Source organism: Lepidochelys kempii, chromosome 6 (genome assembly GCF_965140285.1).
Source record: "Lepidochelys kempii isolate rLepKem1 chromosome 6, rLepKem1.hap1, whole genome shotgun sequence".
NCBI classification, from domain to species: domain Eukaryota; kingdom Metazoa; phylum Chordata; order Testudines; family Cheloniidae; genus Lepidochelys; species Lepidochelys kempii.
In genome coordinates, this window is record NC_136385.1 from 4491824 (window position 1) to 4518065 (window position 26242).

The following is a 26242-nucleotide window of genomic DNA, read 5'->3' on the forward strand; positions in this document are numbered from 1 at the left end:
AAGGGCTTAGTCCATAGAGCCAGATGTTCACAGCTGGTCATTCCAGGTGTTCGATAAAATGCACACTCTGTGCAAACACAATGACACACAGGTTAATCATGCCCCCCACACACAAATACTCCTGTTCACTAATCCGAGCAACAAGTAGTGACTTGTGACTCTGCTGTGAGAGAATCAGTATGAAAGGATTATTCCATCGCTAAAGAAGGGGTGAGAGTAAAGGAGTGTCAATCTTTTGACCCTTTTTGGGCAAGGGGAGCTCTGTGGCTTGGCATGTCTGTTTGGGGTAAATTTACTCACTGTGCTAATTTAGTTTTTTGGCATTTATTGGAGCCTGTATGAAAACCCAGCAACATCATGGGAAGCCCTGGCTTCAGTGACTAGGTAGTTGCCTACTTTTTTCCAACCAAGGAGGTCGCTCCTTTAGCTGCAGGGGTAGGAGTTGGGGCTGAGGCATTAAGAGTTGAAGGTACTGAATTTAATATCTGCTGATCCCCGTGGTGTCTCTATGTGTGTGTGACTGAAATTCAGGACAATAGCACGTACCTGCTGAGAAGAGAGAGAGAGATGTTTCATTTTTCCTCATCGACAGAAACTGACTCTTTGGGGCATTTGTGAAGTTTTATACTCAGATGTGTGATCTATGGGACATGATTCCAGAAGTAACTGGGAATACCTGAGCTCAGAGAGACAACACCTAATTAATGCATTCAGTGAACCAAAGCTAACCTCGGTTAATTGGTGCCCTGGGGATTAATTAGACCTACTCTTTTTTACTGTGTTATTAAATGATGCAAATTCTACCAGAGTTACAGAGTATGAGGTTAGGGGTATATTGCATCCTGCTGTTTTCAGTGCAAGCTGGGTACTGTGTAGAGCTGATCCACAAAGGTTTTTTTTCTTTTGTGGAGACCAAAATCTATTAGCTAAAAATGTAATATTTCGACCACGGGGGTTCCTCAGATACCACACACCACCAATCTCTTCCATGGGCCAGGCTCCCAGGTTGGACTACATCCCCCATGATGCATGATGGTCTCTCCTCTTGCTGAACTGCCCTGGAACATCACCAGAGTCCCACAGCCATGGTTTAGGGAGGAGGGGAGTTTGGTACTTTGATGGAAAGCTTATAATTTCCAGGGAAAAGATAATTTCTCGGAAAAAATAGTTCACTGGGAAATCCAATTTCCTATAAAAAAAAAACTTCTGAAGAAAAATTTTCAACCACCTGAGCAATAAATTTGGAATCAAAGGACCAGAAAGTTAAATACAGGTGAAACGTACTAATTGTTTGCAGCTGTAGCTGACATCTTCTCAGTTATTCATGGTTTCAGAGTAACCTCATTGTCCTGGCCCCAGTAGGTGGAATGTAAAACCTGTAAAACATGTAAGAGTGCTCCAGATTATCTCGATAATTATAGCATGCCAATCACCATGGTATCTTACATCCTTCCATTGCTAGGTTACTCCCCAAAGTAGAATCACAAAATCATAGAATATCAGGGTTTAAGGGACCTCATGAGGTCATCTAGTCCAAACCCCTGCTCAAAGCAGGACCAATCTCCAACTAAATCATCCCAACCAGGGCTTTGTCAAGCCTGACCGTATAAACCTCTAAGGAAGGAGATTCCACCACCTCCCTAGGTAACCTATTCCAGTGCTTCCCCACCCTGCTCGTGAAAAAGCTTTTCCTAATATTCAACCTAAACCTCCCCCACTGCAACTTGAGAACATTACTCCTTGTTCTGTCATCTTGTACCACTGAGAACAGTCGAGATCCATCCTCTTTGGAACCCCCTTTCAGGTAGTTGAAAGCAGCTATCAAATCCCCCCTCATTCTTCTCTTCCGCAGACTAAACAATCCCAGTTCCCTCAACCTCTCCTCATAAATCATGTGTTCCAGACCCCTAATCATTTTTGTTGCCCTCTGCTGGAAGTTTTCCAATTTTTCCACATCCTTCTTGCAGTGTGGGGCCCAAAATTGGACACAGTACTCCAGATGAGGCCTCAGCAATGTCGAATAGAGGGGAACGATCATGTCCCTCAATCTGCTGGCAATGCCCCTACTTATACATCCAAAAATGCCATTGGCCTTCTTGGCAACAATGGCACACTGTTGACTCATATCCAGCTTCTCGTCCACTCTAACCCCTAGGTCCTTTTCTGCAGAACTGCTGCTGAGCCATTCGTTCCCTAGTCTGTAGCGGTGCATGGGATTCTTCCGTCCTAAGTGCAGGACTCTGCACTTGTCCTTGTTGAACCTCAACAGATTTCTTTTGGCCCAATCCTCCAATTTGTCTAGGTCCTTCTGTATCCTATCCCTCCCCTCCAGCGTATCTCCCTCTCCTCCCAGTTTACTGTCATCTGCAAACTTGCTGAGGGTGCAATCCACACCATCCTCCAGTTCATTTATGAAGATAGTGAACAAAACTGGCCCGAGGACCGACCCTTGGGGCATTCCACTTGATACTGGCTGCCAACTAGAAATGGAGCCACTGATCACTCCGCATTGAGCCCAATGATCTAGCCAACTTTCTATCCACCTTATAGTCCATTCATCCAGCCCATACTTCTTTAACTTGCTGGCAAGAATACTGTGGGAGACCGTGTCAAAACCCCTGCCAAAGTCAAGGAACAACACGTCTGCAGCTTTCCCCTCATCCACAGAGCCAGTTATCTCATCATAGAAGGCAATTAGATTAGTCAGGCATGACTTGCCCTTGGTGAATCCATGCTAACTGTTCCTGATCACTTTCCTCTTCTCTAAGTGCTTCAGAATTGAAAAGATAGGTTCACTCATTTTCCTTGATGGAGATCACTTGATGACCAGAGGAGCTCAGGAGGAGACCACAGCATGCTACGGACTTCTGCAGTTCACAAAACTATCCCTCTTGCATGCATATTATCTGCACACAGAGCTCAGTTTAAGATGATAAATAAATCTATGGGTCAACTAAAATAGCAATGCTCTCATCGCAAATATTAATACATTTTTGATAATGTATGTGAACGGACTTCTGCAGTTCACAAAACTATCCCTCTTGCATGCATATTATCTGCACACAGAGCTCAGTTTAAGATGATAAATAAATCTATGGGTCAACTAAAATAGCAATGCTCTCATCGCAAATATTAATACATTTTTGATAATGTATGTGAAGTTATAAGATTACACTCTATCATGTTATTCATACATGTTCCAAACTGAGGCTGGCAAACTGCTCTCTCTTAAACAAAGAAATGTGTGCTCTGTTTAATTTTGTATCTAAGCTGTAAACAGAGTCGTTAAGCAGGAAGGGAAACAAACATAGCCCAAAAAGGTGAGGAAAAAGCAGCAGGGAACATCCTTCTACACAGAGTTTTTCTCTTCTGGTAAACAGGTGGAAATGTTTGTCAAAGTAGGGATAGCACTATAAAAAGAAGGGGCAGATATCCCAAGGCACCGCTCGCTCTCTCTCTCTCTCTGCCCACTGAAACTGACTTGTTTGTCCATGACTTGGTGGTATTTCTTTGTTTTTCCTCCCTTCACTTACAATGAGGATGGAAGCAGTACTTGCTCAGAACCCTAAAATCAGTACCGTAAAATCAGTTTTGAATCTTTCCCTGTTTGCTAACCACACCAATGTTACCCTTAATACCTCTGGAGCTGCTTCCTGGGATGACTTTGAGATTTTCTCCCTGGATCACCTTTGCTCCCAGGACAACAGGTGTGCACAGCACATGCAATTAATGTTGTTGTCGTGTCTTTCCTTGTGGAAATGGAACACAGGGGGCCAGAGAATCAGCTGGTCTTGATCGCTGTCTCTCCCGTGAGGCCTTTTGAATATAATATGAAATTGAGGTGATTGTACTCCCCTTCATGTGTTGGTCACTGGTGGTTAACAATGAAGATCTCTGCAGCAGCTCTGCAGATGTTGCAACAAAGTATCTCCAATCATGCCACCCCCCTCCCTCCCTCCTGTCATCTGCTGTGCTGTTTTCCCTGCCAGCCTGGGCCTCCAGAACCCTGCCTTGTTGAGCCAGACACACTAGCCTTTTTTGAAGGAGAAAGTAGTTAAGGACATTGAGGTCAATGGGACAAAATACAACATGGTTTTACAAAAGGTAAATCGTGCCAAACCAACCTGATCTCCTTCTCTGAGAAATTAACAGATTTTTTTAGACAAAGGAAACACAGTGGATCAAATTTACCTAGATTTTAGTAAGGTGCTTGATACGGGGTGACACAGGGAATTATTAGTTCAATTGGAAAAGATGGGGATCAATATGAAAATTGAAAGGTGGAAAAGGAAATGGTTAACAGGGAGACTACAGCAGGTCCTACTGAAAGGTGAACTGTCAGCCTGGAGGGAGGTTACCAGTGGAGTTCCTCAGGGCTCAGTTTTGGGACCAATCTAATTTAATCTTTTTATTTCTGATCTCGGCACAAAAAGTGGGAGTGTGCTAATAAAGTTTGAGGATGATACAAAGCTGGGAGGTATTGCTAATTTAGAGAGAGACCGGGATATCATACAGGAAGTTTTGGATGACCTTGTAAACTAGAGTAATAGTAATAGGATAAAATTTAATAGTGAGAAGTGTAAGTTTATGCATTTAGGGATTAATAACAAGAATTTTAGTTATAAACTGGGGACGCATCAATTAGAAGTAGTGGAGGAGGAGAAGGACCTTGGAGTATTGGTTGATCATAGGATGACTATGAGCTGCCAATGTGATATGAACGTGAAAAAAGCTAATGCGGTCTTGGGATGCATCAGGTGAGGTATTTCCAGTTGAGATAAGGAGGTTTTAGTACCGTTCTACAAGGCACTGGTGAGACCTCACCTGGAATACTGTGTGCAGTTCTGGTCTCCCAAGTTTAAGAAAGATGAATTCAAACTGGAACATGTACAGAGAAGGGCTACTAGGATGATCCGAGGAATGGAAAACCTGTCTTATGAAAGGAGACTCAAGGAGGTTAGCTTGTTTAGCCTAACTAAAAGAAGGTTGAGGGGAGATATGATTGCTCTCTATAAATATATCAGAGGGATAAATACCGGAGAGGGAGAGGAATTATTTAAGCTCAGTACCAATGTGGACACAAGAACAAATGGATATAAACTGGTCATTGGGAAGTTTAATCAGAGGAGTGAAGTTTTGGAATAGCCTTCCGAGGGAAGCAATGGGGGCAAAAGACCTATCTGGCTTTAAGATTAAACTCGATAAGTTTATGGAGGAGATGGTATGATGGGATAACATGATTTTGGCAATAAATTAATCTTTAAATTTTCATGGTAAATAGGCAAAATGGCCTGTGATGGGATGTTAGATGGGATGGGAGCTGAGTTATTACAGAGAATTCTTTCCTGGGTATCTGGCTGGTGAATCTTGCCCATAAGCTCAGGGTTTAGCTGATCGCCATATTTGGGGTCGGGAAGGAATTTTCCTCCAGGGCAGACTGTTAGGGGCCCTGGAGGTTTTTCGCCTTCCTCTGTAGCATGGGGCATGGGTCACTTGCTGGAGGATTCTCTGCTCCTTGAAGTCTTTAAACCGCAATTTGAGGACTTCAATAGCTTAGACATAGGTGAGCGGTTTTTCGCAGGAGTGGGTGCGTGAGATTCTGTGGCCTGCGTTGTGCAGGAGGTCAGACTAGATGATCATAACGGTCCTTTCTGACCTTAACATCCATGAATCTATGAAATCCTCCCCCCACACACACACACACTCACACAAACATTGTTTTGGGACAAAGCTGTTAGGAGTTTTTGTAACATGTTTGTGAAAAGTTTCAGGTCAATCCAAACGGTATTGTTTTTGACAATAATTTAATTAGTCAAGATGAAATTCACTCATTTCTGGACACCTTTCCATCCCAAAGTTGGGAAATTACTTAAAGAGGCATTTGAAGAGGTGACCGACAAATAAAGTGGAATATAGTCACCTCAGTTTTGTATCATGTTAAAATGACCTCACAGGAGAGACAGCGATCCAGGCCAGCTGATTCTCTGTCCGTCTGTGTTCCATTTCCACAAGGAAAGACACGGCAACACCATTAATTGCATGTGCTGTGCACACCTGTTGTCCTGGGAGCAAAGTTGCTCTAGGGACCAAATCTCAAAGTCATCAAAGCCAAATTTAACCTCTGCCGCCAAAGTTAGCAGCTCCAGAGGTATTAAGGGTAACATTGGTGTGGTTAGCAAACAGGGAAAAATTCAACTCTTAGTCTGATTTTTGGGTTCTGAGCTGGTACTGTTTCCGTCCTCCACTCATTGTAAGCGAAGGGCAGAGAAATAGAGAGGTACCACCAGGTCATGGACAAGTAAGTCAGTTTCAGAGCATTTCAGCCTTTAATTGAAATGAAATTCATGGGAGGGGAAGGAAGAAATTATCCTAAGAGGAAATTTTTCAACTTTTCTGAACATATTTACCTATCAAAGGAAGGAAAGAGTTTTATCAAGGGAGGGAGAAGAGTGACAGGAAAAGGAGAGAAAAATCGCTTTAATGGGAAGGGGGAAAACTCACCGATCGATACCGGGAATATCTATACTAAGGCCATTACATTGACTCAGCTATGATGTGCAGCGGTGCCATAGTGTAGATGCTTTCCACAGTGAAGGAAGGATTTTTCCTTCGATGTAGTTAATCCACGTCCCTGAGAGGCAGTAGCTAGGTCAATGGAAGAATGACACTGAGGGTCAGTACAAGCTAACTGCCACCCACAGGGTGTGAAAAGTTTCCCCTCCCTGTCTGACGGAGCTCTGTTGATCTTTTTTTTTCAGCATAAACCAGGCCTCAGAGAAGCTGCCGATGGAAAAGACCATTTGGGAAATCGAGTCCTATCTCCCGGCCAGGGCAGCAGAATCCTCTTCGGTTCTTTTTGTTCAGGCTCGTTGGAAATATTGCAGCTGTCCCAGCTTCCCCGTAGAGATTATTCTGCATTCTGATTGAGCTCAGTGTCAGGCTGTGTGTGTGTAGTGGGCACTCTGACTCTGTGTGTGTGTGTTTGGTGTGCAGTGGACACTATGTGTGTGTGCATGAGGTGGGGGTGCAGTGGAGCTGAATGTCAAGTGGAGACGGATGCGTGTCCCTTGCCCTGCCAGTGCTCAGGCTGGCGTCCCCCCACCCCCGAGTGCAGGGCTCCTTGTGAGATCATAGAATCAGAGGACTGGAAGGGATCTCGAGAGGTCATCTCGTCCACTCCCCTGCACTCACAGCACAACTGAGTATTATCTAGAACCATCCCTGACAGGTGTTTGTCTCACCTGCTCTTAACAATCTGTAGCGGTGGAGATTCCACAACCTTCCTGGGCAAGTTATTCCACTCCTTAGCCACCCTCACTGTTGGGATGTTTTACCTAATGCCCAACCTAAACCACCCTTCCTGCAATTGAAGTCCATCGATTCTTGTGCTGTCCCCCCATGCCGCCCACGTCCCCCCCCGCCCCAGACACACACATTGTTTTGCAATTTTATTCCTAAACTCTGTATGACAGGTTGTGTCACAGAAACCCCTTTGGAACTGTTTCAGAGTAGCACCCATGTTAGCCTGTAGCCGCAAAAAGAAAAGGAGGACTTGTGGCACCTTAGAGACGAACAAATTTATTTGAGCATAAGCTTTTGTGAGCTACAGCTCACTTCATCGGATGCATTCAGTGAAAAATACAGTGGGAACTGCCACTCACTGTCCTGAGATGTGAAGTTGAATATCTCACCCTCTAGGTGGATGCCCCTAGGAACCAGCTTATAAAATCATTCTCTCTTTCTGGATCTGAATTCACCTGTTTCCACTCCCCAGCACTAAACCAGTACACAGTTAAACAGATTCAAGATTTGGTGAGGAGTTTGTTCATTGCTTTCCTCAGGGAATCCTTCACCTCTGTGTTTCTCAGGCTGTAGATGAGGGGGTTCAACATGGGGATCACCAGTGTGTAAAACACTGAGGCCACTTTGTCTCTGTCCATGGAATAGCTGGAGGTGGGACGCAAATATATGAAGAGGAGGGTGCCAAAATACAGGACCACAGTGGTTAAGTGGAAAGTGCAGGTGGAGAAGGCTTTGCGCCGGCCCTCGGCAGAGCGGATCTGCAGGATGGTGGAGATGATATAGATATAGGAGAGGAGGACAGTCACAAAGCTGCTCCCTGTAATGCAGCTCATCAGAGCAAACATCACAATCTCATTGATGTGGGTGTCAGAACAGGAGAGCGCCAACAGTGGGAGGACATCACAGAAGAAATGATTGATGATGTTGGAGCTGCAGAATGACAGCCGGAATGTACAACACGTGTGTATCATTGAATCCACCACCCCCACAGCATACACCCCAGCCACCAGCTGTTTACAAAGCTGCCTGGACATGCTGACCGTATAGAGCAGCGGGTTACAGATGGCCACATAACGGTCATACGCCATCACAGCCAGCAAGAGGCACTCAACATCTCCAAAAACGAAAGAGAGATACATTTGCACAGCACAGGCAGTGTAAGAAATGCTTTTCCTCTCGGCTAAGAAATTCAGCAGCATCTTAGGAGAAATTATCAAGGAAAGGCAGAGGTCACAGAAAGACAAATTCCTGAGGAAAAAGTACATGGGTGTGTGGAGTCGGGGATCAATCGTGATTAACAAGATCATCCCCCCATTCCCCACCAGGGAGATACCATAAATCAGTAGGAATACCACAAAGAGAGGGGCCTGCAGCTCTGGACGATCTGTCAGTCCTGAGAGAATGAACTCAGTCACCTCCGAGTGATTTCCCATCTTCTCTGAACACAGATCAGGCAGCTACAGAGATGTGGGCAGGTGAAGGGTGCAGAAAACCTGCCCCTTCTCTGTAATGAGGTAAGAGAGGATAAATGGAGATCAGTTTCTTAATGGACATCAGTACCTGCTCTGGGAAGGGCTTAGTCCACAGAGCCAGATATTCGCAGCTGGTAATTCCAGGCGTTCGATAAAATGCACACTCTGTGCAAACACAATGACACACAGGTTAATCATGTCCCACACACAAACATTACTGTTCACAAATCCGAAAAGAAAACAGTAACTTGTGACTCTGCTGTGAGAGAATCAGTCTGAAGGGATTATTCCATCTCTAAAGAAGGGGTGAGAGTAACGGAGTGTCAATTTTTCCACCCTCTTTGGATAAGGGGAGCTCTGTGGCTTGGCATGTCCGTTTGGGGTAAAGTTGCTTACCGTGCTTAGTAAGCTTTTTGGCATTTATTTTAGCCTGTCTGAAAACCCAGAGACATCATGGGAAGCTCTGGCTTCAGTGACTAGGTAATTGCCTACTTTTTTCCAACCAAGGGCTTTGCTCCTTTAGCTAAAGGGGTAGGAGTTGGGGCTGAGGCTTTCAATACCTGCTGATCCCCAAGGTGTCTGCGTGTGTGCGTGTCTGTAATTCAGAAGAATAGCACATACCTGCTGAGAAGACAGAGAGAGATGTGGTGGTGTTTCATCATTGTCAGAAACTGCCAGTTTGGACCATTAGGGAAGCTTTATACGAAGATGTGTGATCTATGGGACATAATTCCTGAACTGGGAATACCTGAGCTCAGAGAGCCATAACACGTCATTAATGAATTCAGTAAACCAAAGCCACCCTCTGTGTAATTGGTGCCCTGGGGATTAATTTGACCGACTCTTTCTACTGGTTTATTAAATGATGCAATTACTACCAGATTTACAGAGTATGAAGTTAGCGGTATATTTCATCCTGGTGTTATCACTTCAAGCTGGGTACTGTGTAGAGATGATCCACAAAGGGTTTTGGGGTTTTTTTGTGAAGACTAAAATCTTTTCACTAAAATCTTAATAGTTTGACTCGGAAATACCATGGGGGTGCCTCAGACACTCCACAGCACCAATCTCTTCCATGGGCCAGGCTCCCAGGCTGGACTACATCCCCCATGATGCATGATGGTCTCTCCTCTTTCTGAACTGCCCTGGAACATCACCAGAGTCCCACAGGCATGGTTAGGGAGGATGGGTGTTTGGTATTTTGATGGAAAGCTTATAATTTCCAGGGAAAAGGTAACTTCTTGGAAAAAATAGTTAAATGGAAAATCCAATTTCCTATAAAAAAACTTCTCATGAAAAATTTTCAACCAGCCTTAGCAACAAATTTGGAATCAAAGGAACTGAAAGTTAGATACAGGTGAAACAAACTAATTGTTTGCAGGTGTAAATCTTCTCTGTCATTCCTGGTTTCAGAGTAACCTCATTGTCCTGGCCCCAGTAGGTGGAATGTAAAACCTTTAAGACATGTAAGAGTACTGCAGATTATCTAGCTATTTATAGTATGCCAATCACCATTATATCCTATGTCCTTCCCTTGCTAGGTTACTCCCCAAAGTAGGAAAGACAGGTTCACTCATTTTGCTTGATGATGACCACATTATGACCAGAGGAGCTCAGGGGGAGGCCACAACATGCTACAGACTTGTGCAGTTCACAAAACTGTCCATCTTGCATGCATATGATCTGCACACAGAGCTCAGCTATAAAATGCTAAATAAATCTATGAGTCAACTAAAAATAGTCATGCTCTCCTCACAAATATTAATAATATTTTATCATGTATGTGAAGTTGTAAGATTACACTGTATTGTGTTCTTAATACATGGTGAAAACTGAGGCTGGCAAACTGCTCTGTCTTAAACAAAGAAATTTGTGTTCTACTTAATTTTGTATCTAAATAGGTGAGGAAAAAGCAGCAGGGAACATCCTTCTACAAAGACACTTTGTCTTCTGGTAAACAGGTGGAAATGTTTCTCAAAGGGGGAATAGGACTCTAAAAAGAAGGTGCAGACATCCCAAGGCACCTCTCTCTCTCTGCCCATTGATTCACCACATCTGAAGGGATAAAGGAAGCAGCCATTGGAGTGGGGGATGGCTCCTGACCTAAGATGTTTAGTCAGTGAGAGTGCTGAGAGCATGTGGTGAGGAAACTTTTCCTTTGAATTTCACATCATTTGTTAATTTAGGCACAAGTTGCATTCTACCTTTATTTTTCTTGAAACCATCTCTGACTTCTATGCCTCCTTATTTCCACTCACTTAAAATCTATCTTTGTAGTTAATAAACTTTGTTTTTTATTGTTTTATCTAATCCAGTGTGTTTAAATAGAAGTATCTGAGAAGCTAAGTTGCAGGCATGTTAGTGCTATTAAAGAAATAATGGACAATGTAGCTTGTATTGTCCAGGAGAGGACTGGGCAACACAGGACGTACATTTCTGGAGGGAAATCAAAGACTGTGGAATGTGTTGGGGTCACCCTGCAGTATAAGGAAGGGTGGTGAGAGCCTGAGTGTAGCCCAACTATTCCTGGCCCGGCTGCAGTTACACACACATGCCTCGGGTGTGATTTGCATGCTAGATGGTTGTTTGTGAGTGGCCAAAGTTGAAGCCACTTCAGCAAGGCATTGTAAGGTTTCAGGCAGGTATGACACAGCTCCTGATTAGTCTGGGTTGGACCCTGGTATGTCACAGCCACCAACCTAGAAAATATCCCAGGAACACCAAAGGTGTGGTGCTGATTGACAGCAGTGTTCAATTGACATGAAAGTGTAGGTCCCCCAAGGGATGGGCCCATGCACTGATCCATGGCTTCAGATGCACAAGGACGTTGTGGTCATCACCTCTCCACAAGGAGACCCAAGGCAGGCCCAGTGATGACTCCTCCCTTCTTCACTATGGTAGGAGAAATTATCCCGCAAGGGTGTGCAGGTTTGGGTGGTATTATCAGTGCTACAGGGAATGTTGGTGCCCCCTTCTCCTAAGTGGTCCCAAACTGTGAGGCATTGCAGGGTCGATTGTATTCAGAGGAAAAATTGATGATCCAAGTCAGCTACATTCTTTGGTATAATCCATGGCGGAAGGGCTACAAAGAATGGAGGCAAAATCCTGCTTCCCTGAACACCACTAGAAACAACCAAAAACCAGCAATCTCTGTATCCAAAGTCTGTCACCCCAGGTCTCTGCCCAGGAAACACTATGCCCCTACTTCCTCTGAGAGTCATGCCCATAACTCCTCCTCCTGGTTTTTGTGCCTCCTGTGATCCGTAGGTGCCTGGGGCAGTCCTCGCTGAAAATGCCAAGGTCAGGGCAGGCTGCAAAAAGGAGGATATTCCCCAAACTGGTGGTTAACCCTGAAGATCCCTGCAGCATCTTTGCAGATGATGCTACAAAATATCTCCGAGCATGCCAGCTCCCTTCTGATTCTTTTGTTAGTTTTATTTATTTCCCATAATTTATACTCCGTGAAACAGAGTGTGATGTTGCACCCCATAATTCTTTATAGAAATAGGCTCATAGCTGTAAATATGACATATCTTGAATATGTTTTATGCCAGATATGCTGTGTAACATATCTCTGCAAAGCTTATGATCTACTGGATATATTCTGTTTGTGCGCATGTAACGTTTTTGTATTCAAAGTTATGAACACTTGTTATGAATACTTGTTTGATTTTAAGGACCCTCAGTGAAGCAGTTGGACAGCTTCCTGAGAAAAGATTATTCTTTGTAAGTGCCCAATCAAGAAACACTTAAGCTAACAATGAACTTTGAGAGATGCCAATCCACATCTGAGCTTTCCTGGGAATGTAGTGTTGTTGTTTAAGGAACTGAGTCGTGCATGGACATGTGACTTGCCCATGTGACTATAAACGCCATCTTGGAGCTGGATTCTGCATAGGAGAGGGGAAGGGGTTTCCACCCACAAGAGAGAGACTAAATAAGACCCTGGGGAAACCCCTGCATTTTGTCTTCAGCTGGCACAAAAGATAGCCCCTCCACCCCAAGGAGATGCCTGAAAGAAACTGGAACAAAGGACAGTAACTACAGGGGTGTGAGTGATTGCTGGACCCACACTAGGAGGAAGTCTCGTCTGTAAAACAGGCTAATTGCAACATCTTTGAGGGTGAGATTTACCTGCATTTAGTTTTCATTGTATTAGGAATTTTACTTATTAATTAACTCAGAGTATGTATTAATTCGAGGGGGCGGGGGGCAGGGGCGGGCAAACAGCTGTGCATATCTCTCTAACAGTGATATAGAGGGTGAAAAATGTATGTTTACCCTATATAAGCTTTATAAAGAGTAAAACAGATTTATTTGGCATTTGGACCCCATTGGGAGCTGGCTATCTGAATGATAGAAACAGGAGCACTTCTTAAGCTGTTTTCAGTGAAGCCTGCAGCTTGTGGCAGACGTGGTTGAGACTTGGATCCGGGTTTGCAGCAGGCAAGCGTGTCTAGCTCAAACGAGGTAAGGTACTGAAGTCTCAAGCTGGCACGGAAAACAAGCTCAGAGGGAGACTCAGCACATTGCGTGGCAGTCCCAAAGGGGTTTCTGTGACCCAACACGCCACAGTGGCATAGCTGAGCAGGATCTGTGCACAGCTGATTTCTTTGAGACTCTGGTCATGATTTTAAGTGAGTTTTGGCTGTGGTTGGTAGAGAATAGACAAAGTGATTACTGTTTTGTTAGTTTCTGATTGCTTATTTCAATTAAGGGAAATAGGGACAGAAAAATAAGCAAAATCAGTAAAAGTGAAGATCAAAAGAAGCTAGAACTGCAGAAGTTGCAGACTGCCCAGAAAGGCTGAAAACTGGGTACTGGGAAAGTCTCTGTTAACTAAGAAGCCCCTGAACTGAGTGAATCTCAGTTTCAGTGAACTGCAGATAATACTAGATAATAGATAATACTTAGAACTGCCATGAGTGCAGGGGAGGGGACTAGATGACCTCCCGAGATCCCTTCCAGTCCTATGGTTCTTTGATCTCACAAGGAGCCCTGCACTGGGAGGAGGGGGGGACCCCAGCCTGAGCACTGGGTAGGGCAAGGGACACGCATCTGCCTCCCCTTGACATTCAGCTCCAGGGTACCCCCACCACATGCACACCCATAGTGCCCACTGCACACCAAACACACACACACACACACACACAGAGAGTGCCCACTACACACACACAGGCTGACACTGAGCTCAATCAAAATACAGAAGAATCTCTCGGGGAAGCTGGGATAAGTGGAATATTTCCAACGAGCCTGAACAAAAAGAACCGAAGGGGATTCTGCTGCCCTGGCAGGGAGATAGGACTAGATTTCCCAACTGGTCTTTTACATCGGCAGCTTCTCTGAGGCCTGGTTTATGCTTAAAAATTAGATCAACAGAGCTCCATCGCACAGAGCGGGGAAACTTTTCACACCCTGTGCGAGGCAGTTAGCTTCTACTGACCCTCAATTTCATTCTTCCATTGATGTAGCTACTGTCTCTCGGAGATGTGGATTAACTACATCGATGAAAAAACCCTTCCATCAATGTGGAAAGCATCTATGCTCCGGTACTGCTGCACACCATTGCTGAGTCAATGTAATGGCCTTAGTATAGACATTCCCTGAATGGATGTGGGAGTTTCCCCCTTCCTATTAAAGGATTTTTTTTCTCCTTTTCCTGTCACTCTTCTCCCTCCCTTGGTAAAGCTCTTTCCTTCTCCTGATAGGTAAATATGTTCAGAAAAGTTAAAATTTGTCTAAGGATAACTCCTTTCTTCCCTTCCCATGAATGGCCCACTGTAATTTCAATTAAAGGCCAAAACGCTCTGAAACTGACTTGTTTGCCCATGACTTGGTGGTAGCTCTTTGTTTTTCCTCCCTTCACATACAATGAGTTGAGGACGGAAGCAGCGCCTGCTCAGAACCATAAAAATCAGACTAAGAGTCAAACTTTTCCCTGTTTGCTAACCACACCCAGGTTACCCTTAATTCGTCTGGAGCTGCTTTATGGGATGACTTTGAGATTTGCTCCCTGTAACATCTTTGCTCCCAGGACTACAGGTGTGAAGAGCACATGCAAATAATGTTGTTCCCTTCCTTGTGAAATGGAACACAGAGGGCCAGAGCATCAGCTGGTCTGGATCTCTGTCTCTCCCGTAAGACCTTTTGAATATGATATGAAACTGGGGTGACTGTATTCCACTTCATGTGTTTGTACCTCTCCAAAAGGCTGTTTAAGTAATTTCCCAGCATTGAGACATGAAAATATCGAGAAAAGGGTGAATTTCTTCCAGACTAAACATAGAATCATAGACTTTAAGGTCAGAAGGGACCATTGTGATCGTCGAGTCTGACCTCCTGCACAACACAGGCCACAGAATCTCACCCAGCCACTCCTGTAACAAATCTTGAACGTCTGTCTAAGCTATTGAAGTCATCAAATCATGGTTGAAAGACTTCGAGGTGCAGAGAATCCTTCAGCAAGTGACCCATGCCCCACGCTTCAGAGGAAGGTGAAAAACCCCCAGGGCCTCTGACAATCTTCCCTGGAGGAGAATTCCTTCCCAACCCCAAATATGGTGATCAGCTAAACCCTGAGCACGTGGGCAAGACTCACCAACCAGACACTCAGGAAAGAATTCTCTGTAGTAACTCAGATCCCACCCCATCTAACATCCCAACACAGGCCATTGTGCATACCTACCGCTAATAGTTGAAGATTAATTAGTTGCCAAAATTAGGTTATCCCATCATATCCTCCCTTCCATAAAATTATCAAGCTTAGTCTTGAAGCCAGATATGTCTTTAGCCCCCACTGCTTCCCTTGTAAGGCTGTTCCAGAACTTCACTCCTCTGATGGTTAGAAACCTCCATATAATTTCAAGTCTACACTTCCTGCTGGCCAGTTTATATCCATTTGTTCTTGTGTTCACATTGGTACTGAGCTTAAATAATTCTTCTCCCTCCGTGGTATTTATCCCTCTGATACATGTATAGAGAGTAATCATATCTCCCCTCAGCCTTCTTTTAGTTAGGCTAAACAAGCCAAGCTCCTTGAGTCTCCTTTCATAAGACAGGTTTTCCATTCCTCGGATCATCCTAGTAGTCTTTCTCTATACCTGTTCCAGTTTGAATTCATCTTTCTTAAACATGGGAGACCAGAACTGCACACAATATTCCAGATATGGTCTCACCAGTGCCTTGTAGAACGGTACTAAAACCTCCTTATCTCTCCTGGAAATACCTCGCCTGATGCATCCCAAGACCGCATTTGCTTTTTTTTCATGGCCATATCACCTTGGCAGCTCATAGTCATCCCAAGGTCAACCAATACTATGAGGTCCTTCTCCTCCTCTATTACTTCCAAGTGATGCATCCCCAGTTTATAACAAAAATTCTTGTTATTAATCACTAAATGCATGACCTTGTACTTTTCACTATTAAATTTATGAATAATTTATGCTCCCTCTCTTTGTAATTTTTAGCTTAATATTGAGGGTGTTCACCTGTGAGGTGGGAGATCCAGGTGCAATTCCCCCTTCTGTCCAGTGCTGGGCAAAGATGTGCATTTGCGTTTCCTGTATTTCCAAAAAGCATCCCAGCCCCTGAGTGGTGTCGTATTCTAGACTCGGTTGCTCTCAATCTCTCCTTTCAAAGTTGTTCTACAGTAGACAAGTAATTAAAAAACCATTGGAACAGAGACATGAAGTTGAGCATGTTGGTGCCCCGAACCACTTGTATATAGAGTTATAACTTCAATCAATTTACAGCAGTAGTGTAGACCAGTCCTGAGAACGATGCAGGACAGAACATAGCCCAGTCACCAGGATCCTGTCCGGCAATGTGGGAGACCCACTTTCAAATTGCTTCTCCCCATTCGACAGAGGGGGAATTGACCTGGATCTCCCACTTCCCATGGGAGTGATCTAATCACTGGGTTAAAGTCTTCAAGGGAAGCAGCACCATTACCACCTCTTCCATTCCCATCCCTTTTGTCAGTGTGGACCTACATTGTCTTTGCTTTGACATCAAAAAGTATCCAGGAAGGAAAGGAAATGTTCCATTTCTGGTCATGCTAAATAGTTCCCTCCACCCCACAGGACATTTCTGTCAATGTTTTCAATTTGCCAAACATTTGAGGAATTTTCAGATTTGGTTCAGGTTGAACAGAATTTGTTTTTCAATGTTTTCTAACCACCCATGAATGCAAAAATCAGCTATTGGCCCAGCTCTATCCATTTCTCACTCTCCGCAACCTGAGCTGTACAATTCCCAGAATCCCTATTCTTCAGAGTCCATAGGACTTACCCACAGAACTAAGAGTAAGACCTCATAGCGAACCTGCTCCTGTGGTATAAACATCTAGAGTCTGATATGACTTTTTCTTTCTATTTAATTTATATACTCGAGAAAACTCACCCTTCCCATATTACTTTGTATTCAGTTCAATGCAGATTCTCACAGTGGACGCACACACACCACGTTCTCTTTTGGATATCTTACCCTTGTTCTTACTTATTTTGTTGCTCCCTTAACTTAAAATAAAGGCCATTTTGATGGAATTCACCTTTCTCCTCCACATGTGTGGATACAAACCAGACAACAATCTACACAACAACCCCACAGAGGACACAAAGGGCTGCAGATGATCAGGAGGGTGCAAGGTGCAAAACTCCCTTTGTTTCAGCCATAGAAATCACACACTTCATACTTGCAACTGCATAACCAAACCAAACCCACTACAAAGCAGAAGGAGATAGATTTGATTCCCCCCTCTTCTTTCCCAATACAAATACATCTATGCTTTCAAAGTGTTATGCAGACACAACTACACAAGTTTGTTTCATGGGACAAGACAAGCTGTCACGTGTATTATAACACAATTTGATTTATGACCAATAACTAATATCTAATACCTATGTATCCACACACACATCAAATGTTCTGTAGCTGCTAGATAGTTACCATTCCTGAATGTAGTTTGAGTTCTGGGCTTGAGTTCACAGCTCGTGGCGGATAACTGGCCAGGAAAGCCAGGCACAAGGAAGAACTGGGTCTCTGTTGGGCATGCACCAATGCCCTTCTGTGTTGGGAGCAGAATGTTACCCTCCAAAGTCTTCCATCTCACCCATCCTTTTTGTAGGCTTTAGTTTGAATCCAGAGTCTATAGGTCTTGATGTGTCACACTGCCTCTGGGTTTGGTGTGATTGATCACCCATCAATTGCAGACATGACTTTCAGCCTGGGACCTGGCTTTGATGTTTCTTCAATTGAACTTTTATTATTTTTTTTCCAGGGTGGACTCTTCTTGCTTTGTCAGGGCTGTTGTCTGCATCTTCAGCCATTGGTGTTTACACTTTATTTCATCAGGACAGTCTGGGCGGGAGGTTGATTCCATTATCCATATATACCTCATTCACACATCTAAACTACACTAATAAGATTACAGCAGGGTTTTGCAAAAATGAAGGTTGCAGCAAGCTTTTTCAAAATGGAGTGAGCATTTTAAAATGGAGTTTGGGACAAGTTAAAATGGAGTTTGAGTTACAATATGGACAAGTGTAAGGAATGGCAAACAGTGAGAAGAAGTTACAATGTTGAAACACTGTAAGTTTCAGCTATTTAAGCAGCAATTGGATTGAAAGCGAAAGTCAATTAGCCAGTTATTGGGGTATCTGGTTTTATGAATGAATGTAGTTTCATTCATAAATCTTTATTTTTGAAGTTATATTAATAAAATGAACCATTAAAACAATTTAATTGATCAGTTCTACAGAAGCACGTCACAAATATTCACACATTTGAAACAGGTGCCTCCTGGAATTTGATGGGGTAATAGCTTAACAAAGCCCTTATTTTAGTTGGGGCCTGCAGGCCCCATTGGAATACAAACAAATTCATAATAACAATACTATACTCCCACGGGCTCAACAAAATTACATTGCAATGGGATGGGAATTCAATTCACCTGTTTCCACTCCCCATCACTAAACCAGTACTAAGTTAAACAGATTCAAGAACTGGTTAGGAGTTTATTCACTGCTCTCCTCAGGGCGTCCTTCACCTCCATGTTCCTCAGGCTGTAGATGAGGGGGTTCAACATGGGGATCACCAGCAAGTAAATCACTGAGACTATTTTGTCCGTGTCCATGGAATAGCTGGACGTGAGACGTAAATACATGAAGAGGAGGGTGCCATAAAACAGGACCACCGCAGTCAAGTGGAAAGTGCAGGTGGAGAAGGCTTTGCGACAGCCCGCAGCAGAGCTGATCTACAGGATAGTGGAGGTGATATAGACATAGGAGAGGAGGATGGCCACAAATCTGCTCCCTGTCAAACACAACGTGAAAGCAAACATCATAATCTCATTGATGCGGGTGTCAGAACAGGAGAGCGCCAGCAGAGGGGGGATGTCACAGAAGAAATGATTGACAATGTTGGAGCTACAGAATGACAGCTGAAATGTAACACATGTGGGAATCATTGAATCCACCACCCCCACAGCGTACACCCCAGCCACCAGCTGTTTACAAAACCGCCTGGACATGGTGACCATATAGAGCAGCGGGTTACAGATGGCAACATAACGGTCATACGCCATCACAGCCAGCAAGAAGCACTCAGCATCTACAAAAGCGATAGAGAGAGACAATTCCACAGCGCAGGCCGTGTAAGAAATGCCTTTCCTCTCGGCTAAGAAATTCAGCAGCATCTTGGGGGAAATTGTCGAGGAAAGACAGAGGTCACAGAAAGACAAATTCCTGAGGAAAAAGTACACGGGGGTGTGGAGTCGGGGATCAATCATGATTAACAAGATCATCCCCCCGTTCTCCACCAGGGTGATAGAGGTCAGGCAGAAGTCAGGCAGCTATAGAGATATGGGCAGGTGAATGGTGCGGAAAACCTGCCCCTTCTCTGTAATGAAAGAAGTGAAGATAAAAAGAGATCAGTTTCTTAATGAACATCAGTACCCACTCAGGGAAGTGCTTAGTCCACAGAGCCAGATGTTCACAGCTGGTCATTCCAGGTGTTCGATAAAATGCACACACTGTGCAAATATAATGACACTTCAGATTCATCATGTCCCACCCACAAACACTTCCTGTTCACTCATTCAAAGAGAAAACAGTGACTTGTGATTCTGCTGTGAGAGAATCAGTCTGAAGGGATTATTCCATAGCTAAAGAAGTGGTGAGAGTGAAGGAGTGTCAATCTTTCCACCCTCTTTGGGCAAGGGGAGCTCTGTGGCTTGGCATGTAGGTTTGGCGTAAAGTTGCTTACTGTGCTAATTAAGCTTTCTGGCATTTACTTGAGTCTGTATGAAAACCCAGAGACATAATGGAAAGCCCAGGCTTCAGTGAGTAGGTAATTGCCTATTTTTCCAACCAAGGACGTCACTCCTTTAGCTGAAGGGGTCGGAGTTGTTGCTGAGACATTAAGTGCTGGAGGCCTGGAATTGAATAGCTGCTGATCCCCATGGTGTCTGAGTGTGTGTGTGACTGTAATACAGGACAATAGCATGCACCTGCTGAGAAGAGACAGAGAGATGTGGTGGCATTTTCCCATCCATAGAAACTACCAGTTTGGAGCATTTGGGAAGTTTTATACTGAGATGTGTGATCTATGGCACATGATTCCTGAAGCAACTGGGAATACCTGAGCTCAGACAGCCATAACACCTAATTAATCCATTCAGTGAACCCAAGCCACCTTGGTGTAATTGGTGCCCTGGGGATTAATTTGTCCCAATCTTTCCTATTGTGTTATTAAATGATGCAATTTCTACCAGAGTTACAGAGTATGAGGTGAGGGGTATATTACATCCTGCAGTTTTCAGTGCAAGCCAAGTACTGTGTAGAACTGATCCACAAAGGCGGTTTGTTTATTTATTTTTTTTGTGGAGACCGAAATCTTTTTTGTTAAGAAATACCATAGGGGTGCATCAGATACCACACAGCACCAATCTCTTCCATGTTCCTGGCTCCCAGGCTGGAGTGCATCCCCCATGATGCACGATGGTCTCTCCTCTTGCTGAACTGCCCTGGAACATCACCAGAGTCCCACAGCCATGGTTTAGGGAGGAGAGCAGTTTGGTATTTTGATGGAAAGCTTATAATTTCCAGAGAAAAGATAATTTCATGGAAAAAATAGTTGAAAGGAAAATCCAATTACCCATCAAAAGGCTTCTCAAGAAAAAAATTCAAGGAGCTTTCACAAGAAATTTTGAATCAAAGGAACAGAAAGTTAGATACAGGTGAAACATATAAATTATTTGCAGCTGTAGCTTATATCTGCTCAGTCATTCATGGTTTCAGAATCACATCATTGTCCTGGTCCCAATAGGTCGAATGTAAAACCTGTAAGACATGTAAGAGTACTCCAGATTATCGAGCATTTACAGCATGTCAATCACCATGGTATCCAATGTCCTTCCCTTGCTAGGTTACTCTCCTAACGGTAGGAAAAGTTCGTTCACTCATTTTTGCCTGATGGAGACCATAGGATGACCAGAGGAGCTCAGGAGGAGACCACAGCATGCTCTGGACTTCTGCGGGTCACAAACTATCCCTCTTCATGCATATTATCTGCACACAGAGCTCAGCACTAACATGCTAAATAAATCTAAGAGTCAACTAGAAATAGTCATGCTCTCACCACAAATATTAATACATTTTTGATAAACGATAGAGAGTCGCGTCTCTTTTCAGCCGGTGCAGCCCTGCATGTCCCAATTTCCCCTCACTCCCCATCTCACTCCATTGCTCCCTCACCTACTCCCTACTCCTCCCAAGGCCACCACCCATCTTACAAGTGCATCCTCTCCAGGGTCCAGGCACCTAATTAGGCACATTGCCCTTCACTGCCTTGTGCGTGGTCACCCAGGCACACACCTGAAAGGGAACTGTGGAAATGACCCTTCTGAATGGAATCACTATTATAAAAATGGCGTGTTGGACAATGGTGGTGCAAGTTTTGACAGATGAGAGGAAGAGCTTGATTTTTATGGTTTCACACGCAAAGAGTAGCCTTCACCTTTCTAGGCAAATGCCTTTTATTTCACAGGAAAAGAGCAATTCAAGAATGACAAATAGTAAAGTCCCAGTGAAAGAGGGGACAATTTAATTTCTGTGCCCATCCATGCTGGGATCTCTTCAATGCATGGCCAGGGATTTCATCTTGTGAAATGACCCAGTTGTAACACTAACAGCTCCTATGCATTGCAAATATCCATTCTCTTCCTACAGGTCTCAGGACTTGTTTTTTTTTTTCTCAAATAGAGATGAGTCCTTCCTGCACAATCTCCTGCATGGATATGTTGCTAGTGGCAGCCTCTTGTCCCTGCCCAGCAACCTGGTGAAGCTAGGGAAGGGAGAATGTGCATCCTCCCCTGCCTTATAGTGACATCACATGGGCAACACTGGACCTTCTACATTCCTCAACTTGTGCCTCCTGAGGATGCTCAGGGCTTCTCTGCACTGTGCCTAGGTCTGCTGGATATGAATAGACTTGCTTAAAGAGGTAACCATAACATGGACACTACCCATTAGACCACATCCCCTGCTGCTGTCAATGGATGCCTCTCCCTGGGAGTCATTGGGCCAGATTCACAGGTGGTGTAAATCACCATTGTGCTGTGGTTTTTTGGAGGTGGGAGGGGGGGGAGTGAAGAGTTTCATGGCGATAGAATAAATTGACATTCCCACAGACTTTAAAGGGTGTTACTGTGCAATCTAGGGGTTGTTCCCATGGAATTTGTTCTGATTGTGCTGCTGATTACATAGGGCTATGGGTATGGCTACACCTGTTTGGTATGTTTCACAGACAGGAGTCCTCTCGCATTCTATGTTTCATATGTTCGAATAGCTGACTTTTTTCTCTTGTATTTGGGAGAGTGTAACTTGTGGTGGGGGTGGAATTGTTCGTGTGGATTTTTTGTTTTTTTTTTGTTTTTTTTTTTTTTTTTTTTTTTTTTTTTTTTTTTTTTTTGCTTTTTAAAGTATGCCTTATAATGTATCATTTGAAAACTCATAATTTGCTGATCATTATTGTCCTGATAAAATACATATGGCAACATTGTATGCAAATTATAAGATTACATTGTATGGTGTTTTCTGAAAACATCCACTCAGTGTGCAGCGGTAGTCAAAGAAGTGAACAAACTGTTGGGAATCATTATGAAAGGGATAGATAATAAGACAGAAACTATAATATTGCCTGTATATAATATCTTGAATACTGCCACATCTTGAATACTGCATGCAGATGTGGTCGCCCCATCTCTAAAGAGATGAATTGGAAAAGGTTCAGAAAAGGGCAACAAAAATGATTAGGGCTATGGAACAGCTTCTTTATGAGGAGAGATGAATAAGACTGGGACTTTCTAGCTTGGAAAATAAATGACTAAGGGGAGGATATGATAGAGGTCTACCAAATCATGACTGGTGGAGAGAAAGTAGATAAGGAAGTGTTATTTACTCCTTCTCATAACACAAGAACTAAGGGCCACAAAATTAAATGAATAGGCAGTAGGTTTACAACAACCACAAAGAAGTATTTTTTCACACAATGCACAGCCAACCTGAGAAATCCTTGCCAGAGAATATTGTGAAGGCTAAGACTATAACAGGGTTCAAAAAAGAACTAGATACATTATGGAGGATAGGTCCATCAATGGCTATTAGCGAGGCTGGGCAGGGATGGTGTCCCTAGCCTCTCTTTGCCAGAAGCTGGGAATGAGCTACAGGGGATGGATCACTTGATGATTACCTGTTCTGTTCATTCCCTCTGGGGCACCTGGCATTGGCCACTGTCAGAAGACAGGACACTGGTCTAGATGGACCTTTGCTCCGACTCAGTATGGCCATTCTTATGTTCTTACGTTCTTATTAATATGTTTCATACTGAGGTTGGCAAACAGGTCTATCTTTAACAAAGAAATGTGTGCTCTTCTTAATTTTATATTTAAGCAGTAAACAGAGTTATCAAGCAGGAATTGAAACCAAAGAAGCTCAAAAAGATGAGGAAAAAGCAGCAAGGAATCATTCTTGCACGAGGACATTTTATTTCCTGGTAACGAGGTGGAAATGTTTCTCAAAAGAGAGATAGGACTTCAAAAAGAAGTGGCAGACATTCCTATGCACCTCTCTCTCTCTCTCTCTCTCTCTCTCTCTCTGCCTGTTTATTCACTGCATGTGAAGGGATACAGGAAGCAGCCATTGGACTGGGGCAAGGGTCCTGACCTAAGAAGTTTGGTCAGTAAGACTGCTGAAAGCATGTGGGGACAAAACCTTTGCTTTGAATTGCACATTGTTTGTTAAGTTAGGCACAAGTTGCATTTTAGCTTTATTTTTCTTGTAACCATGTCTGACTTCTATGCCTCATTATTTGTGCTCACTGAAGTTTAGTGACTACACAGATAGGTTTTATTTTATTGTTTTATCTAATCCTGTGTGTTTAAACTGAAGTGTCTGGGAAACTTGCATTCCTTAAGGCGTCCTTCACATGCTCCTCCATGTTCCTCAGGCTGTAGATGAGGGGGTTCACCATGGGGATCTCCAGCGTGTAAAATGCTGAAACCATTTTGTCTGTGTCCATGGAATAGCTGGAGGTGGGGCGTAAATACATGAAGAGGAGGGTGCCGTGAAACATGACCACTGAGGTCAAGTGGAAAGTGCAGGAGGAAAAGGCTTTGCGCCGGCCCTTGGCGAAGTAGATCTGCAGGATGGTAGAGATGATATAGACATAGAAGAGGAGGACAGTCACAAGGCTGCTCACGATAATGCAGCACATGAAAGCAAACATCACAATCTCATTGATGCGGATGTCAGAGCAGGAGAGCACCAGCAGCGGGGGGATGACACAGAAGAAATGTTTGATGATGTTGGAGCTCCAAAGTGACAGCTGAAATGTACAACATGTGTGTATCATTGAATCCACCAACCCCACAGTGTACGCTCCAGCCACCAGCTGTTTACAAAGCTGCCTGGACATCACATGCCATTTGTAATGTACCTTCACAAAGGAATCCCTCGAATAGCTAAAAAGTCAGTATTAGAGACTACGAGAGGCATCCTCCGTGCAGTTGTGAGACACACATACACACCAAATGTAAAGGAGAAGACAGCATTGCTGTATAGAATGAGGGGCTGAGTCATCATTCTCTTACAAACAGGTTTTACGCCACTGTTACTCAATTGCCATGTGAGGACAAGATTGTCTAGTGGATTGGGCACTTGCTGCGCACTCTGAATTTTGAGGCTCAGTTCCCGGCTCAGCTGCAAACATCCGAGGTCATATAAGGATAGATATATCTCTCTGAGCCTCAGCTTGTCATCTGTAAAACGGGGATAATACAGCCAGGGATGTTGTCAGGATACAAACATTAAAGATTGTAAGGTGATGGGAGGTACTGTGGTGATGAGGCCAGACAAGGACCTGAAAACATTCATGAACCTTCACAGCACCCTTATAAGGCAGGCAAGAATGATTACCCCCATTCTGAGGTGGGTCAGGTGAGGCAGAAAGAGTTTAGGGCTCTGTCATAAATATAAAGGGAAGGGTAAACCCCTTTAAAATCCCTCCTGGCCAGAGGAAAAATCCTCTCATCTGTAAAGGGTTAAGAAGCTAAGGGTAACCTCTCTGGCACTTGACCAAAATGACCAATGAGGAGACAAGATACTTTCAAAAGCTGGGAGAAGGGAGAAAAACAAAGGGTCTGTGTCTGTCTGGGTGATGCTTTTGCCGGAGACAGAACAGGAATGGAGTCTTAGAACTTAGTAAGTAATCTCACTAGATATGTGTTAGATTATGATTTCTTTAAATGGCTGAGAAAATAGCTGTGCTGAATAGAATGACTATTCCTGTCTGTGTGTCTTTTTTGTAACTTAAGGTTTTGCCTAGAGGGATTCTCTATGTTTTGAATCTAATTACCCTGTGTATTCACCATCCTGATTTTACAGAGATGATTCTATTTTACTTCTATTAAAAGTCTTCTTGTAAGGAAACTGAATGCTTTTTCTTTGTTTTAAGATCCAAGGGTTTGGGTCTGTGGTCACCTATGCAAATTGGTGAGGATTTTTACCAAACCTTCCCCAGGAAGTGGGCTGCAAGGGTTGGGAGGATTTTGGGAGGAAAGACGTTTCCACACTACATTTTTTCAGGTACCCAGATGGTATTCCATCTTGGTGGTGGCAGTGGAAGTCCAAGGGTAAAATAGCTTGTACTTTGGGGAAGTTTTAACCTAAGCTGGTAGAAGTAATCTTAGGAGGTTTTCATGCAGGTCCTGACATCTGTACCCTAGAGTTCAGAGTGGGGAAGGAACCTTGACAGGCCCACTCTTCCATAGCTGTCCAAGAGAGACTCATAATTAGCAGATGCCTTTGAAAATGCTGCCTCCGGTTATTCAGAATGCAAAGAGGCAAATATGTTTTATATGTGATGAGGGATTATTTTATTACACACAAATCCATTCATTCTTAAATAGATGT

At 43.7% G+C, this 26242-nt stretch overlaps 2 protein-coding genes and 1 pseudogene across 2 annotated transcripts; all 3 read right to left on the reverse strand.

Annotated features, from left to right (window-relative positions):
* Positions 1 to 7802: 7802 nt before the first annotated feature.
* On the reverse strand, positions 7803 to 8735 carry LOC140913754 (olfactory receptor 8U3). The gene has a single exon (XM_073350554.2). The coding sequence runs from the start codon at positions 8733 to 8735 to the stop codon at positions 7803 to 7805; it is 933 nt and encodes a 310-aa protein (XP_073206655.2).
* Positions 8736 to 18768: 10033 nt separating this feature from the next.
* LOC140912608 (olfactory receptor-like protein OLF2) lies at positions 18769 to 19777 on the reverse strand (annotated as a pseudogene).
* Positions 19778 to 24209: 4432 nt separating this feature from the next.
* LOC140912620 (olfactory receptor-like protein OLF2) lies at positions 24210 to 24746 on the reverse strand. The gene has a single exon (XM_073347299.1). It carries the CDS (start codon positions 24744 to 24746, stop codon positions 24210 to 24212), a length of 537 nt encoding a protein of 178 aa, XP_073203400.1.
* Positions 24747 to 26242: the final 1496 nt, after the last annotated feature.